The 14,170-nt window shown below is 41.3% G+C and overlaps 2 protein-coding genes across 3 annotated transcripts in view; one reads left to right on the top strand and one right to left on the bottom strand.

Annotated features, from left to right (window-relative positions):
• Positions 1–10,448, bottom strand: part of Mphosph10 (M-phase phosphoprotein 10) — a 14,477-nt gene extending 4,029 nt beyond the window's left edge. The window contains exons 1-7 of the mRNA XM_028776669.1: positions 10,311–10,448; positions 7,672–8,356; positions 7,121–7,269; positions 5,771–5,939; positions 4,019–4,160; positions 2,582–2,649; positions 1,217–1,354 (exon numbers count right to left, since the gene is read on the bottom strand). Coding sequence (XP_028632502.1) covers positions 1,217–1,354; positions 2,582–2,649; positions 4,019–4,160; positions 5,771–5,939; positions 7,121–7,269; positions 7,672–8,356; positions 10,311–10,399 — 1,440 coding nt within the window. The 5' untranslated portion in view covers positions 10,400–10,448. The remainder of the gene's footprint in view (positions 1–1,216; positions 1,355–2,581; positions 2,650–4,018; positions 4,161–5,770; positions 5,940–7,120; positions 7,270–7,671; positions 8,357–10,310) is intronic.
• A 398-nt stretch (positions 10,449–10,846) lies between these two features.
• The window catches only part of Mcee (methylmalonyl-CoA epimerase), a 21,170-nt gene continuing 17,846 nt past the window's right edge, over positions 10,847–14,170 (top strand). For both annotated transcript variants that reach the window (XM_028776713.1, XM_028776712.1), the window contains exon 1: positions 10,847–11,054. In XM_028776713.1, coding sequence (XP_028632546.1) covers positions 11,009–11,054 — 46 coding nt within the window. In that variant the 5' untranslated portion in view covers positions 10,847–11,008. The remainder of the gene's footprint in view (positions 11,055–14,170) is intronic.

Below are 14,170 nucleotides of genomic sequence, written 5' to 3'. Positions count from 1 at the left end.
ACACACACACACACACACACACACACACACACACACACACACACACAGAGTCATACACACAAACACCATATACACAAGAAAGATTTGCTATATCTAGAAGGTGGGAACTGTCCACATATTCAACTGAAAACTGAATCAACAAACTGTGGCCAGCACATGTATAAACGGAGTATTATCCAGCAATAAAATAGAAATGAAGTGCTGATGCTAAATGAAAGGCACAAATTATGTGAGTTCATTTATACAAAATGTCCAAAACAGGCAAATTCACAGAACTAGGGTATAACACAGCAGAGAAAGGGAAGAACAGGAAGTAGATTAGTGAGCAAGGATTTGTGGAACTACAAAGAGGCAGCACTTGCTTAAAACTACAGTAAGTGCTTCTTAATTTACGTATTCTTGGTTTTTCAAGACAGTCTCACTATGTAGCACAGAACCACAGCAAAATATGATCATTCGTATATATATAAGTCCTAGCATTTCAGGAGTATACCATCATGCCTGACAAACTGTCTATGCAAAACAAAATATTTAATTTTATGTATGTGAATGTAATTTGTTAAAGATTTACTCAGATTAATCACATTGATATGGAAATGACAACCATTTAGTTTTAGAGAGTCAGGTTGTTAAATTGAATTTGCTCTTCCCCTGGCACTGAATGTGCACTGTGAAAGGTAAGATGGTCTTTGTTTGTCTGTTATAATGAAGACACAGAGGTGCAGAAGGTGGTGGTGGGAAACACCCACAGGAAAAAGAAGTGACTGGCTTTGCCTGTGGCCCAGGTCAGATAACATATGTCATTAGTACTTATCCCAATAAACCCAGGTGAAGAAATAAAGTCTTCCCCAGGATATGGCCTCGTCCTGCTATTTAACTAGAAATTAACTTTAGAATTTAAAAAACAAAACAAAACAAACAAGAAGAGCCTAAAAGTAAGAAATAAAATACATCGATTATTTCAAATATTAAGGAAATATGATTTTAGAATTATACCACCCTATAATAATTGCTGGGAAGCCAATAGTTGATTATATAAATTACCAATGCTTTGTAGAGCAAGCCCCAACTCACTCACACTCAGTGGGAACATCCTAAGTCTTCTATTGTCACCATGTGCTGTTAAATAGCTTTCTGAGGGCTAGGTTAGATCAGGACTGACTGAAGATCTAGTTCTTCTTCAGTCGTCACAACCCTGCCTTGGAGGTCACCTTACCTGGTTGAGTTTGATATATTCCTGCTCATAAATCTCAGCAAGACTTAGCTTACTCTTCTCATGGTCTAATGTCAAACGCTTCTTATACTCATATGCATCCTCTTTAGGTTTTTCTTTTCGTTCTACATCATCCCAAGCCTGAAAGGCAAATAAGTTGATGGAATCAAACATCCATTTCTATGCTCAGCAAGAATTATAACAAAGAAATTAGCTTTTAACCTCAACAGTGATTCTCTGGGGCTGGGGCTACAGCTCAGATGGTAGAATGCTTGTCTTGCCTAGCCCCACAAAAACAGGGCATGGTAGTCCATAGCACCTGAAAGGGTGAGGCAGGAGGATCAGAAGTTCAAGGTCACCCTCAGGATATTTAGTGAGTTCCAGGTCATTCAGGAGTATATAAAACTCTATCTCAATAATAACAGCAACAATAACAAGAACGATTGCTAGATGCCATGGCCCATGCCTTTAATCTCAGTGCTTGAGAGCAGAAGTAGGTAGATTTTGAGTTCTAAACAAGTCCACTCTATGCAGTATTCCAGGCCAGTCAGAGCTACACAGTGAGACCTTGTTTCAAAAAAAAAAAAAGGTGATCTTTTTTTAAAGTCACAAATAATAAAGCATGATGAAGAGTAAAGAGGACATTAGCTTAAATATTCCTTCTACTTTTGTTTTAAATCAGTTTTTCTCTCGTTACCAACTTTAATTTCCTTGTCACCATTTGCTAGGAATTGGGCCAGAGCTTCACACCAGAGCCACACCAGCAGCCCTTGGGATTTAGTTTAGAACCTTTCTCCAGCCCATCTTACTAGACGGTTAAGTAAACCTAGTTTTTGTACTTCACTGCATATTTTAAGACACTCTCCCATGGCACTGTCTGGTTCTTGTTCCTCCATTGTAGACACGTTAAGGAAACACTTCTTACCATACTTGTCTTAGAATGCCTTTGCTTGTCTATCTTACCATACTTGTCTTAGAATGCCTTTGTTTAGTCTAAGCTTACAAAAACAGAGCACATCCCAAAAATTCTTTGCTACGCCCTTAACATCTGAAAAGATCAACCCTCGATTGACTGCAGCAGATACTGTGTTTAGACTGAAGAAGGTCTTGGATGTGACCACAGCAGGCCAGATGCCCTAGTGTCCATCCACTCAACAAGATTCAGAACAGATGGCACTGGCCGCCCTTCCTATCAGGCACATTACTTTCTTGGGTATGAGCAAAGAGAGTGTCCTACAAACAGTGAAGGCAAAAATATCCATCTCCAGTCTCAAGGCTTTAAGATCAAGAAAATCAAATAAAAATTTAAAAAAGCATCATTTCCAAAAAAATGCAGTGAAAACTAAAATTCACTCTGTTCTTACTGACCTGATCTCGTATCCTCTGTTTAATGATGTCCTCTAGATGGAGGGTGGTTTCCTCTGTGATCACAGGGGCTAAAAGAAATAGAACACGTTTGTTAGAAAAACTACATATCAGACCAGGAATTCTCAAATCTTTCTTGGACCCACACATAAGCAGCCCCTGGGAACTTACTAAAGAAACCTACCAAATTCTCAGCCCAAACCTACACTTTGTAAACCAGACAGTGGAGAACTGCTTACAGTGTTGTGTTTGTAAGCCTGCATCCTGCACAGTTCACTGAATTGTTCACAGCTGAACTGTAAACCCCAGCTGTCATCAAATTCTTTCTTATAACCATTAAGTTCAAAGCTTGGAGTGGTGGTGCATGACTTTCATCCCAGCACTCAAGAGGCAGAGGCAGGCAGATCTCTGAGTTCAAGGCCAGCCTGGTCCACAGAAACCCTGTTTTGAACGGAGAGAGGGGTAGGGGAAGAAAGGGAGAGAGAGAGGAGAAGGTGGGGGGAGGGAGAAACAAGAAAAGAAAATTTCTTTCTCCCTCTTTTCCTTATACTGTGTGTGTATGTGTATGTATGTATGTATGTATGTATGTATGTATGTATGTACACATGTGTACTGTGTCAGGCTGACCAAGTAACCTGACGATGACTTTGTACTTCTGTGGAACTCTGACATTTTTGCCTCAACCTCTTAAGTACACGACTAGGTAGACCACCATGCCAGGTTTCTGCGGTACATGGGTTCATATCCAGGAATTCAAGCATTCTACCAACTGAACTATATCTGTAGGCCCAACTGAGGTTTAACGAGCCTTCTGATGCTCTCCAATGTCCTAGAACACCCACCTTAGCAGTTAAGCGCCATGATATTGGCAACTTTCCTTCTGTGTGAGTGAGTGCAAATGTGCACATGTGTATGTTTCACGGAGGCCAGAGGTCAACAGTGGCTACCTTGCTGGAATGCCTTTCACTTACTTTTTTGAGACAGGGTCTCCAACTGAACCTATGACATGAATTCTACCAAACTATCTGGTCAGCAATCTCCAGCCATCCTCCCATCACTGCCTCCTCAGCACTAGGATTACAGGAGCTTTTTGTGTGGGGCAACGGGGATCCCAATTTAGGTACACATGCTTGCAGAACAAGTAATTTACCAACTGGGCCACCTCTCCACCTCTAACAATTACTTTCTAACAGTGAAGACCATATACAATCACAAAGATGCTCAGGAGACAGAAGACCAAGATTGCAAACTGTTACCAAGTGGTGAATTGAGTTAAATGGCACACAGCTATCCACTGTACTATTTTTTCCAACTTTTCTGCATGTTTGCAAGCTTATAAAACAAGCAGGGAAAAAAACAAACGGCACTCAAAGTCTTTCTGAAATGAACTACAGAAAAGCACAGAAGTAGACCTGCTGTAGCACTCAGCAGACACCATACCCATCCTGACAGCATGGTCAAAGTGGAGGGTCTCCTCCAGCAGGCTGTTCTCTGGCCGCTTCTGTGCTGTCACTTCGCCTTGAAGCTGCCAAGGCTTTTTATCCAATAACTCTTTTTCCAAAGATGCGATTTTTTCATTCATCTAGGAAAGAAGATAGGAGTTAGTTTGAAATGCTATGCTTACTAATAGACTAAGCTCCCTAGAAGCCCAGTTTATTTGGGGAATCTGTTCTACCCAAATGATCTAAATCTTCTCAACCCACTGGCATGCTGAATTATTACAACGCCCTAAAGTGATTTTTTTTGCCTGGAATATTAGTTTTGATGGAGACTGGCTATTGACGCCACACCCGATTTTCTCATCTCTACCCCATAACAGACATTTTGAAAGACATTAGCAGACACAATGCAATTTTATCTTACAGAATCTTCCTGTTTGTCTACTTGTCCTTCTGCTCTGCTCACCTGTTAGGTATGAACTGGTTGTTATTCTGCAAATAACAAAGTGTTTACTTTCACCCTATCTTTTGTTTCTTTGTTGATAAGTCCAAAATAGATGTTAGATGACAGTGGGGACTGTAACAGTGGACACTTTGTCCTATTCTTGTTAAAGCAATGTTTCTACAATCTGGCCAATAATAATGATGGCAGCTTTTGACCTGATGTATTTGTAGTTCACTGAATACAAAAAGGAATAAGATTTGGTCAAAACTCCCTGACGTATCTGCAGATGATCATGTTTTATTCAAATGATCTGAATCTCTAAAACAAGAATTATGCTTGATTCCCTAATACTGGAGGCCCATCTGACTTTGCGGCAATGCTCTCAACAAATTATTTTGGATTCTTGCTCTAGTACTCAAGAATGAGGATCAAGACTATGTGGATACTTACATGCTGAGTCAGATTTAGTTAGTCCTGTTTATAAATTCTGCTTTACTCTTTATATGTGGCTATCAACTAAACATTAATTATGTATTCCTCAGGTCTGTATAATTCCTCTGTGAAACCAAATATTTTTGAGGATTTGGGGAGGAGTGAGGTGGGAAGACATTAAGGTAGCAACGCATTATAAAGTTATTTCCTTTAGAACTTCCATCTCTTCTGGAGACAAGGTGACAATCCTGGACTTCAAATTGCTTTTGAAAAATAATTCTTTAGGTAATTGTAATATTTCATTTTCTACTTATTCTCACTTCTGGGTGATGTAACTTTAAGATGAATTAATGACAGAACCAAAGGAAAAGTGCCCAACTAAAGTTATTATAATTAGTTGCATATCATCTGTCTGGAACTCATTAAAGAGACAAACCTCCTAGAGCAGCTCAGAGTTAAAATAAGGTCACAGGATATCTAAGCAGAAGAAGCACACCACAGACAGAAAACAAATACAGAGAAACAGATCTTACAGAGCAGGCTCCAAATGAAGGCTACTGGTTAGGAAATGGAGGCACTAACTTATACCCATGTGGTATCTATATACAGCATATACATTACTACTATTATTATTTCTATTTTATGAGAGGAAGTCAGCAGCACAGTTTGCTGCTCACTATGTAGCCCAAACTGGCCCTGAACTTGACATAATCGTCCTGTCTCAGCCTTCCAAATGCTAGATTTACAGGAATACATCATAATACCTAGCTCAGTATGCATAATCTTTAGGGAACAAAGTCTTTGTTTTTTAAAAGAATAGGCTAGTCGTTTGAGTTCCTACCATATTAAACATACAACAATATTCCTAGTAATTACCTTCTCCTGTCTTTTTTCAAAAGAGGATTTAACTTCATCAGATTCCTGCTTTACAGCTAAGGGACTTGCATCTTCAGCTTCATCATCTGGCAAAGCAAATGTCACTCTTTTCAAGCCTTCTTTATGTTGACCGCTATTGTCATCTTCTTCCAAGTTGTTATCTTCATCCCTATAATACCAAGATGAATCAAAGGAAAAATATTATAAGCCATGAGAAACACAAAGATCAATATCCCAATTATAAAGTACTTTTTAATACCTAATGTCATTCAATAGCGGATTTCCAGGGTCACTAAGTCTCTTTGGAACAAAAAACATCTTTTTAAAAAATCTTTATTACTATTTTGCATACAAGACATGTGTGGGCATGTGTGTTGCCCACATGTAGAGGTCATCATAAATGAAGAGGTCAGCGAACCATTGTAGCGAGTTCAGAGGATCAACTTTTATGATCACTTAGGGCTCAAGGCTCACACAGCAAGTGCTTTTAACGACTGAGCCATCTCACTGGCCCAAAAGGAAGAGAGTTTTGCTTTGTTTTTTTGTTTCAGTTTTTGTTTTGAAACAGGGCCTCTCTCTCTCTATGTAGCCTTGGCTGTCTTCAAACTCTCCTGGTCAACTCAGCTGGACTAAAACTCACAGAGATCCACCTCTGCCTTCCAAGTGCTATGACTAAAGCTGTATATTATGATTAAAGGTGTATGTCACCACTATACCTGGCTAAGAAAGATATTCTTTAGGTTAAACGCTTGCTATATGGAAACAGAAAAAAAAAAAAAAGTACTAATACAGCAAATACACAAAATGCTTAGTTAAAAAAAATAACACTGGGAGTTAGAGAGATTGCTAAGAACACTGGCTGCTCTACAAGAGGATCGATTTCCAGAAGCCACATGTGGCTCACAGCTGTCTGGTATCTCCAGTGTAACACCCTTTGCAGGCACCAAACACGCATATGAACTGCAGACATACATGTTATAATAGAAGAGATTAGCTGGGCAGTGGTGACACACATCTTTAATCCCAACACTCAGGAGGCAGAAGCTCTGTGAGTTTGGGGCCAGCCTGCTCTACAGAACGAGTTTCAGGACATCCAGGGCTAACAAGAAACCTTGTCTCTTTAAAAGCTAACAAAATAAAAAGTTGCTATTGGTGGTGCAAATTTTATTCTTTAAATGATCTCCAATGTTCCTTGAAATTCAGAGATATTTTCTAGCTGTCTGATAGCAGAGAGCCCTCTACTAAATTTGGAATTTAACTGGTTATGTATTTGACAACCCTGAGAAATACCTTACAGCTCTAACTGGATCATTCCCGCTTACAAACTCAAGAAGGATCTGAAATGCTCACGTTTCGGACATGCTTTCTTCTTCTGCCTCCTCAGCGAGCCCTTCCTCGTCCTCTGACCCCAGATCGCCGTCAACACTAGTAATATTTTCGTCACTTTCAACTGGATCAAAGAAGTCCTTGTATTTCAGATTTCTGCTACTTTTATTTGACTAAAATAAAGAACATTTTTGTAAAGTTTAAAATGTATAAAAATACTCCTGTGCCTATGTATATTATACACATATACAAACTGTTTTCTAGCATTACCACTACCCCAGCAAAAAATAGTTATTAGTGAAACTGGCAACTAGCTACCCACCATAAAACCATAAGGACGACTGAAGCACAACTTAGCCCAGGCTGGTTTTGAGTACATAATCTTCCTGCTCAGCCTCCCCCTTCTGAGGCTTACTGTACTCCTGCACCACTGGCTCGGCTCTTAATTTTAATTAAATTCTTCATGTTTATTTGTTTGTTTTTTTTCTATACTTCACATGGGCTCAAATGAGTTTTCTCCTTAGGAAAACATGACTTGTACTTTAAAGAAACAGTTTCTTTTCCCAAAACCTTACCTTAATCTTCTGCCGTCCAAACAGCCCTCCCTCATTTTCATCTGAATCAATGTCTTCAAAAAGGTCAATGTCTTCCTCTTCCTCCTCTTCACCATCAGGCCTTTTTTCCTCTTCTTTTTCTACTTTTTCTAAAAAGCTCTCCATTTCAGACAGTTTGAAGAATTTATCATCTACTACAGACTTTTCTCTTGGTTTTCCAGGTGGCTTGATCTGCATCTTGGTCTGCTGCTCCAATTTGCTAATATCAAAGTCAAGGTCAGAATCTTCATCGCTGAAAACAGGACTTTTCCTTGGGTCAGATTTCCTTGAGCTTTTGGTGCTGTCATTCCCTTTAGGAACATCACCACCCTCGTCTGACAGTTGTTCCCCCTCCAAGTCCATCTCTAGGTTTTCCTGGCTGTCGGCCTCCACCTCTGAGGCATCTTCTTCACACGCCTCCTCTTCACATTCTGGGAGAAGGCTGATATCTTCATCCTCAACTGTTTCATTAACTGCATTCTGGAAGTACTGTAAGACTGGCTCATTCTGCAATTCTAGTTGTTGCCAAATCTGTTCATCATCAAAATTGTTTATCACGAGTTTCTGTAAAGGACTTCCAGAGATTCGGCCATTCTCTAACACTTTATTAAAATCATATAGAAATTTTGTTAAAGAAGTGAAGTCTGATGCTAGTCCATTTTGAATTCTATTGGGAAAAGAGATTAAGTGAGATGAATTATACACAATAACATCAAACATTCTTAAGTAAAAGAAAAAATAAAAACCATAACTTATTTACAAATTAGAATGTAAATGAAGCATCAATTTTAAGTACAGATGCTAGTTTCCAACAGTATCTTGCTGATGAGCTAGACCATAAGTACCTGACCTTGCTGTATATATATTGAAGGCTGGATTACTACTCATCTCCTTGCCTGGAGATACTCAGGAAGTCAGCCTTAAATCCTCAAACCTGCATTATACACACACGCTTCAATTATTAGTCATTTGGCAAGTGATTCCCACCTGGCTGTACGTTTGAGAAACATTCTCTAAGGATATGATATCTGAAATGAGATCTACAGATTGAGGCCTATGGATAAAATAGAGTATCTAGTACAGATGTGGAAACACGTATTCTGGTTATAAGAAATATTTAGAACAAAAGAGATGAGTTCAGACAATATGAAGCACAGAAAGATCAAGCCAGCAATAGAGTGATTCAGGAAGCAGAGTGTGTGGCTGAGATTATAGAAGTTGGGGGATCAAGAGAGAAACCACCAGGCAGGGTTCTGACATAGGAACTTGCCATAAGTGTTATCAGAACATAGAGAGTTGCAGGCTGAAGTATGAAATGATGATTTACAATTTGGAAAGAGAAAGAATGGTAAAGGTAGAGTTGATAGGAAGCTGATACAGCATCCCAAAGGACTTTTATATTGGAGACACGGCAGTTAAGTATGACAACTAGGAATCAGTGTCTAAATATAGTGTAGATAGGATTCTGAGGGTGCTAACGGGGTAAAGAAAATACGACAAAGAAAAAGAAAAGCATCCAGGAAGTAGACTGGCTGTATCTGAATAAATCAAATGATAGAACTGCCATTTAGTGGGGCAGTAAAGGCAAGCTTAGGTAATGGAACCAGGGAAATGACTTCAGAGGAGAGGAGAGTACAGGAAGGCAGGGGAGCTCTATTTTGGACACAATGAATCTGTGATGCTATTGCTAAGATTTTCAATATAAGTCAGACTCATAATTTTACAGAACTTAATCGAAGTGCTGGAAAGAAAGAAGTCTCTACTAATTTTCTTTTTTATTCTTTCATACAGCATATCCCAATTGCAGCCTCTCCTCCCTCCCCACCTCCCCAAGATCCACAGTGCTCCTCTGTTTCCTTTCAGAAAAAGTAGGCTTCCAGGGATATTGACCGAACCCAAACCCTCATATCAAGGCTGGATGAGGCAACCCAGCAGGGGTAAAAGGGTTCCAAGTGTAGGCAACCCAGAAGAAGTAAAAGGGCCCAAGAGTGTAAAAGAATCAGAGACACCGCTACTCTCACTGTCCCACAAAAACCCCCAAACTAAACAACCACAACATATATGCAGAGGACCAACGCAGGCTCCGTGATAGTCGGCGAAGTCTCTGTGAGCTCCTTCATGATCCCTGGTTAATTGATTCTGCGACCCGTGTTTTTGTGGTGTCCTGTACCCCTATGGCTCCCCTACAATCATTCCTCCTCGCCCCCTCTTCCGCCGGCTTTCTCGAGCTTCCTCTACGGTTTGGCTGTGGATCTCTGCAAACTCAGTCGTAAAAATGCATTGAAAACCAACAAGCACATACTTTCAATAAAGCTTAATGACAGGTAAACCGTATGTATTTTGGGGACACAAATTCAGAAAGCGTATTCCGTACGCAATGAGCCTCTCTGGACATGAATTAACTTGGCTTTGCTTTAGTTCAATACCACACAATCAGGAAATCTACACTGAACCGCTTTTACTATTAAAATTTTGACAGGCCAACGGAGCAAAAACTGTCTTGAAGTTGGGGCTAAGCGACCTGTACTTCCCTTCCTGGCTTTCAGAAGTTGCCGGATACTGGTTCGCCTAGCACCAGTGAAAACTGGGCCGCTCTCTCCCAGACTTGGATCTGCACTTACGTGAGGAAACACTCGGGTCGGTTGGTGGCTTTCTTGACTTCCCTCAGACACCGTTCCAGGGTCTGTCGACGAAACACGCGAGGCGCCATAGCTTCACACTACGGCGCCACGCGAGGGCTGAGAGCCGACCGGAAGCCGTACGGAAGCCGTACGGCAAACACACACCTTATGCAACCTGTAGCTCAGAACCTAAGGTTCCGCGACACACAGGTTCCGCGCCAGAGCCGCAAACTCTTCTATTGGGCATGCGTAGGGGAGGGGCAGACCACCGAAAAGAGCTATTGGTCCTCTCAAGCGTCTTGGCTCTATCTCCAAATGTTTTGTATTTCTAAAAGAACCATAGTGGTGTCGCGTGATCTCTTTTTGCTTTTGCATTCGATACAATAAGTATTTTAATGTAACGGAAAAGAAGGTCGCCTCACGCCGCAGCCGCCACTGTCCCGTTTTTCCCGCCCTCTGTAGCTGTCAGTCAAGCTCCGAGTCTTGTGACCCCGCCCCAGACCTCACGCCCCGCCCCTTGCTCCTTCTCCCAGCTCTCTTCAGCTCTCTAGCTCCCTGAAGGGTATTGGGGCACCCTGGGCTCGGGCCCCGCCCCTGTCCCGTTTTCCACGCCCACTTCAGCTTTGACACGCCGGGGAGGGGGCCTCCTGCCTACTCTCCTAGTTGGCTTTGCCTGTGCAAGTTTGTAGCTTGAGGAGATGAGGCGTGTAGTGAAGGCCGCCGCGTGGGCTGCGGGCGCTACAGGTGAATACCGGGCACCATCAGGGGCGCCGGGTGCGGGGCACGCTGGACGGGAGGCCGCGGGTGGCCAAGGCCTGGGTCTGAAGTGTTGTGCTCCCTTAGCACGGGAGTTCCTTATTGTCCTTCTCTGTGCTCAAGGGTTGCCCTTGGCAAACCTGGACCAGGCAGGTAATCTGCCTAGGAACACAGGCACGGCAGGACTAAAGCAGGAGGGGACTCGAGTTATTATGTGCCAGCTCTAAGAGATAGGAGAAAAGAGCAAAGTGGCGAGTCCTGAAAGTCTGAGTTCAAGCCTGTTTTACACACGTACCACACTAATTTTTTTCATCTGACACGAACAGGAAAGGAACAAGCAGAAGGATTTGTAAGTTCCTTGAGTTCTTTCGACATCCATCTCTTTAATCAATAAGCAGAATCTTGATCACAAATGCCCAACTTTCCTACCCGTCTCACTTTCTCTTCCATTTTCTTCTCTTTCTTCATGACGGCAGTTACTACCCTCAGTCTGAGATTTTCTACCTGGAAGAAAATATAAGGCAGTACCTTTCCAGAGTTATTCCGTTCGTTACATGTGTGACAAATCCTTTAGCTAGCATATTTAAAAGGTGTTCAGGAGAATTAACTGGAATGCCTGCAAAGTTCTGTCCACTCAGCTATTGAAACTAGTCATCTTTCAAAGTCTGCTCTCAAACTGAATTTAGTTTTTGTGGAACCTTCTAGCCTTTCCAGCCAATCAAGTCCCCAAAGCAAAGTCTCGAGCCACAAGCAAAAAAAATAAATAAAAATAAAAATACACCTTAGTACGATTGTGTGTATATATGTTTGTAAAAGCCAGAGCACAAAGGTTAAAATGATCTTCCGATTAACAGATAATGCTGATGTTTTGTTAACACCCCCTATTGTTATAGTTTTCTATATGCCTGATCAAATATAAGCCATCTTCTTAGCTCAATCATCATACTTTTTTTTGTAAATATCTACTAAAGTAGAATCACTCATTTTCTCTTAGCAAGCTCTCTCTTAGAAATTAGGCATTCCTCATCAGACATATGCTAATGATATTAAAATTGAGAATCTGGGCTGATACTGTAGCTGAGATGCTGGAGTGCTTTCCTAATGTGCACAAAGCCTGGGTTCAGTCTCCATTTCTGCATAAACCACCATGATGGTGCATACCTATAATCTCAGCACTTGGGAAACAGACATAGGGGCATCAGAAGTTAAGGTACATGCCGAGTTTGAGGGCAACTCGAGACTCATGAAACGATTTCAAAGTAAAATAAGATTTTTTTTTCAATTGAGAAAAAAAGGGGTTGCAAAAGACTCTGGGGATAATTTTATGGAGCAGTACTTGTCGAGCATATGCAAGGCCATAGGTTCGATTCCCAGCATGGAATGAGTAGAACACAATAGACATCAACTCTGATGTCTGACAAACCTGGGCTCAAGACTCTACTTTGCCATGTAAAGTGATGTTGAGGAAAAGAGCCTAATCTTTATAGGCCTGATCCCATATTTTTTAAAAATGGAGGCCATAATAGCCAACCTACAGGGCCACAGGAAAGATTAAATAACACAGGTATTCAGTGTGCCTCTATCATTATCTCTACTTTTTGACCGTGCAGACTAAAAGGCAAAGCCATGCTACTGTACTGTTCCCTCCCACTTCAGCATTTGTGCTTCCGAAATGTAGTTTGGAAGGATAATGGGTATGGCGAGATTTCATAAAGATTGATGTGTAAGTATAGAGGTGAAATAAAGCCATAGGTCTGTGCTGGGGAAAGAGTAGAGTCCAAAATGACTCTTCCAATTCTGTCCTCTACTGACGATGAATCTTAGTAGTTGGGGAAACATGAAGGGCTCCTGTAATTGAGGCATATAGCAGTGGGTAGGAGGAGCTAATTTATAGATTGTTCAATGGTAGATTGATTGTTTAGTTTCCATTTCTATAGACTACGAAAAGTCTCCAAGTGATAAAATGGTTATAAACCATATATATGAGTCACAACAGTTTTGTTTTGTTGGGAGGCTGGAGACCAAATGCAGAGCTTTGTGCATGTTAGGCAAGTGTTGTGTCATTGAGGTATACAACCCCATCAGGAAGTGCGTGTGTTGTATATGAATACACAAAGGAAGTATATGGAAGTATAGGAGTGGGTTTCTCTATGGTCTTTAGTGCTCATGACCCTTCACCATGTTCCCTTCCTCTCCACTCACTTTAATCCTTCCTATGTCATTAGTCCCCCATTAACACTTTATGCTACCATCTTCTATCTCTTGGAGTCACCTTTGCACTCCTGCTTTTAACCCTGTGGTTTATAAGTGCCTTACAGGTTTCTTCACGGATAATTGTGCACTGTAGTTTATATAAGCAAAGTAATCCTTCCTTATTGGAATAATGACAAGTTAAATATTCTGGAGGTCAAAGGACTGAGGCACTCTTAAGCCTTCTGAGATTGAACAGAGAAACCTAAAACTGGAGTTGTGACTTCCCAAGAGTCTGAATACAAATATCTTTGAAAAGTTAGCTTGAGGTCAGTCGATAAAGTTCCTATAAACATGCTGACCTGAGTGCTGATCCCAGCACAGGTGTAAAAAAGTTAGTCATGATTGTGCATGTCGGTCGGTCCTAGTTGTGGCACTGGGGAAAGAGCACAGGCAGATCTCCAGAGCTCACTTAACAGCCAGTCTAGGGCGGTGGTGGCGCACGCCTTTAATCCCAGCACTTGGGAGGCAGAGGCAGGCAGATTTCTGAGTTCGAGGCCAGCCTGGTCTACAGAGTGAGTTCCAGGACAGCCAGAGCTATACAGAGAAACCCTGTCTCGAAAAAACCAAAATAAAATAAAATAAAATAAAATTTTAGATGGGCAGTGGTGGCACACGTCTTTAATCCCAGCATGCCTTTAATCCCAGCACTTGGGAGGCAGAGGCAGGCAGATTTCTGAGTTCCAGGCCAGCCTGGTCTACAGAGTGAGTTCCAGGACAGCCAGAGCTTACACAGAGAAACTCTGTCTCAAAAAAACCAAAACAAAAAAAAAAACAAAAAAAACAAAAACAAAAACCCAAAAAAAACAAACCAAACCAAACCAAACCAAACCAAACCAAACCAAACCAAACCA

Source organism: Grammomys surdaster, unplaced genomic scaffold (genome assembly GCF_004785775.1).
Source record: "Grammomys surdaster isolate TR1022 unplaced genomic scaffold, NIH_TR_1.0 271, whole genome shotgun sequence".
Classification (NCBI taxonomy): Eukaryota; Metazoa; Chordata; class Mammalia; order Rodentia; family Muridae; genus Grammomys; species Grammomys surdaster.
This window is presented reverse-complemented; position numbering and strand designations above follow the sequence as displayed.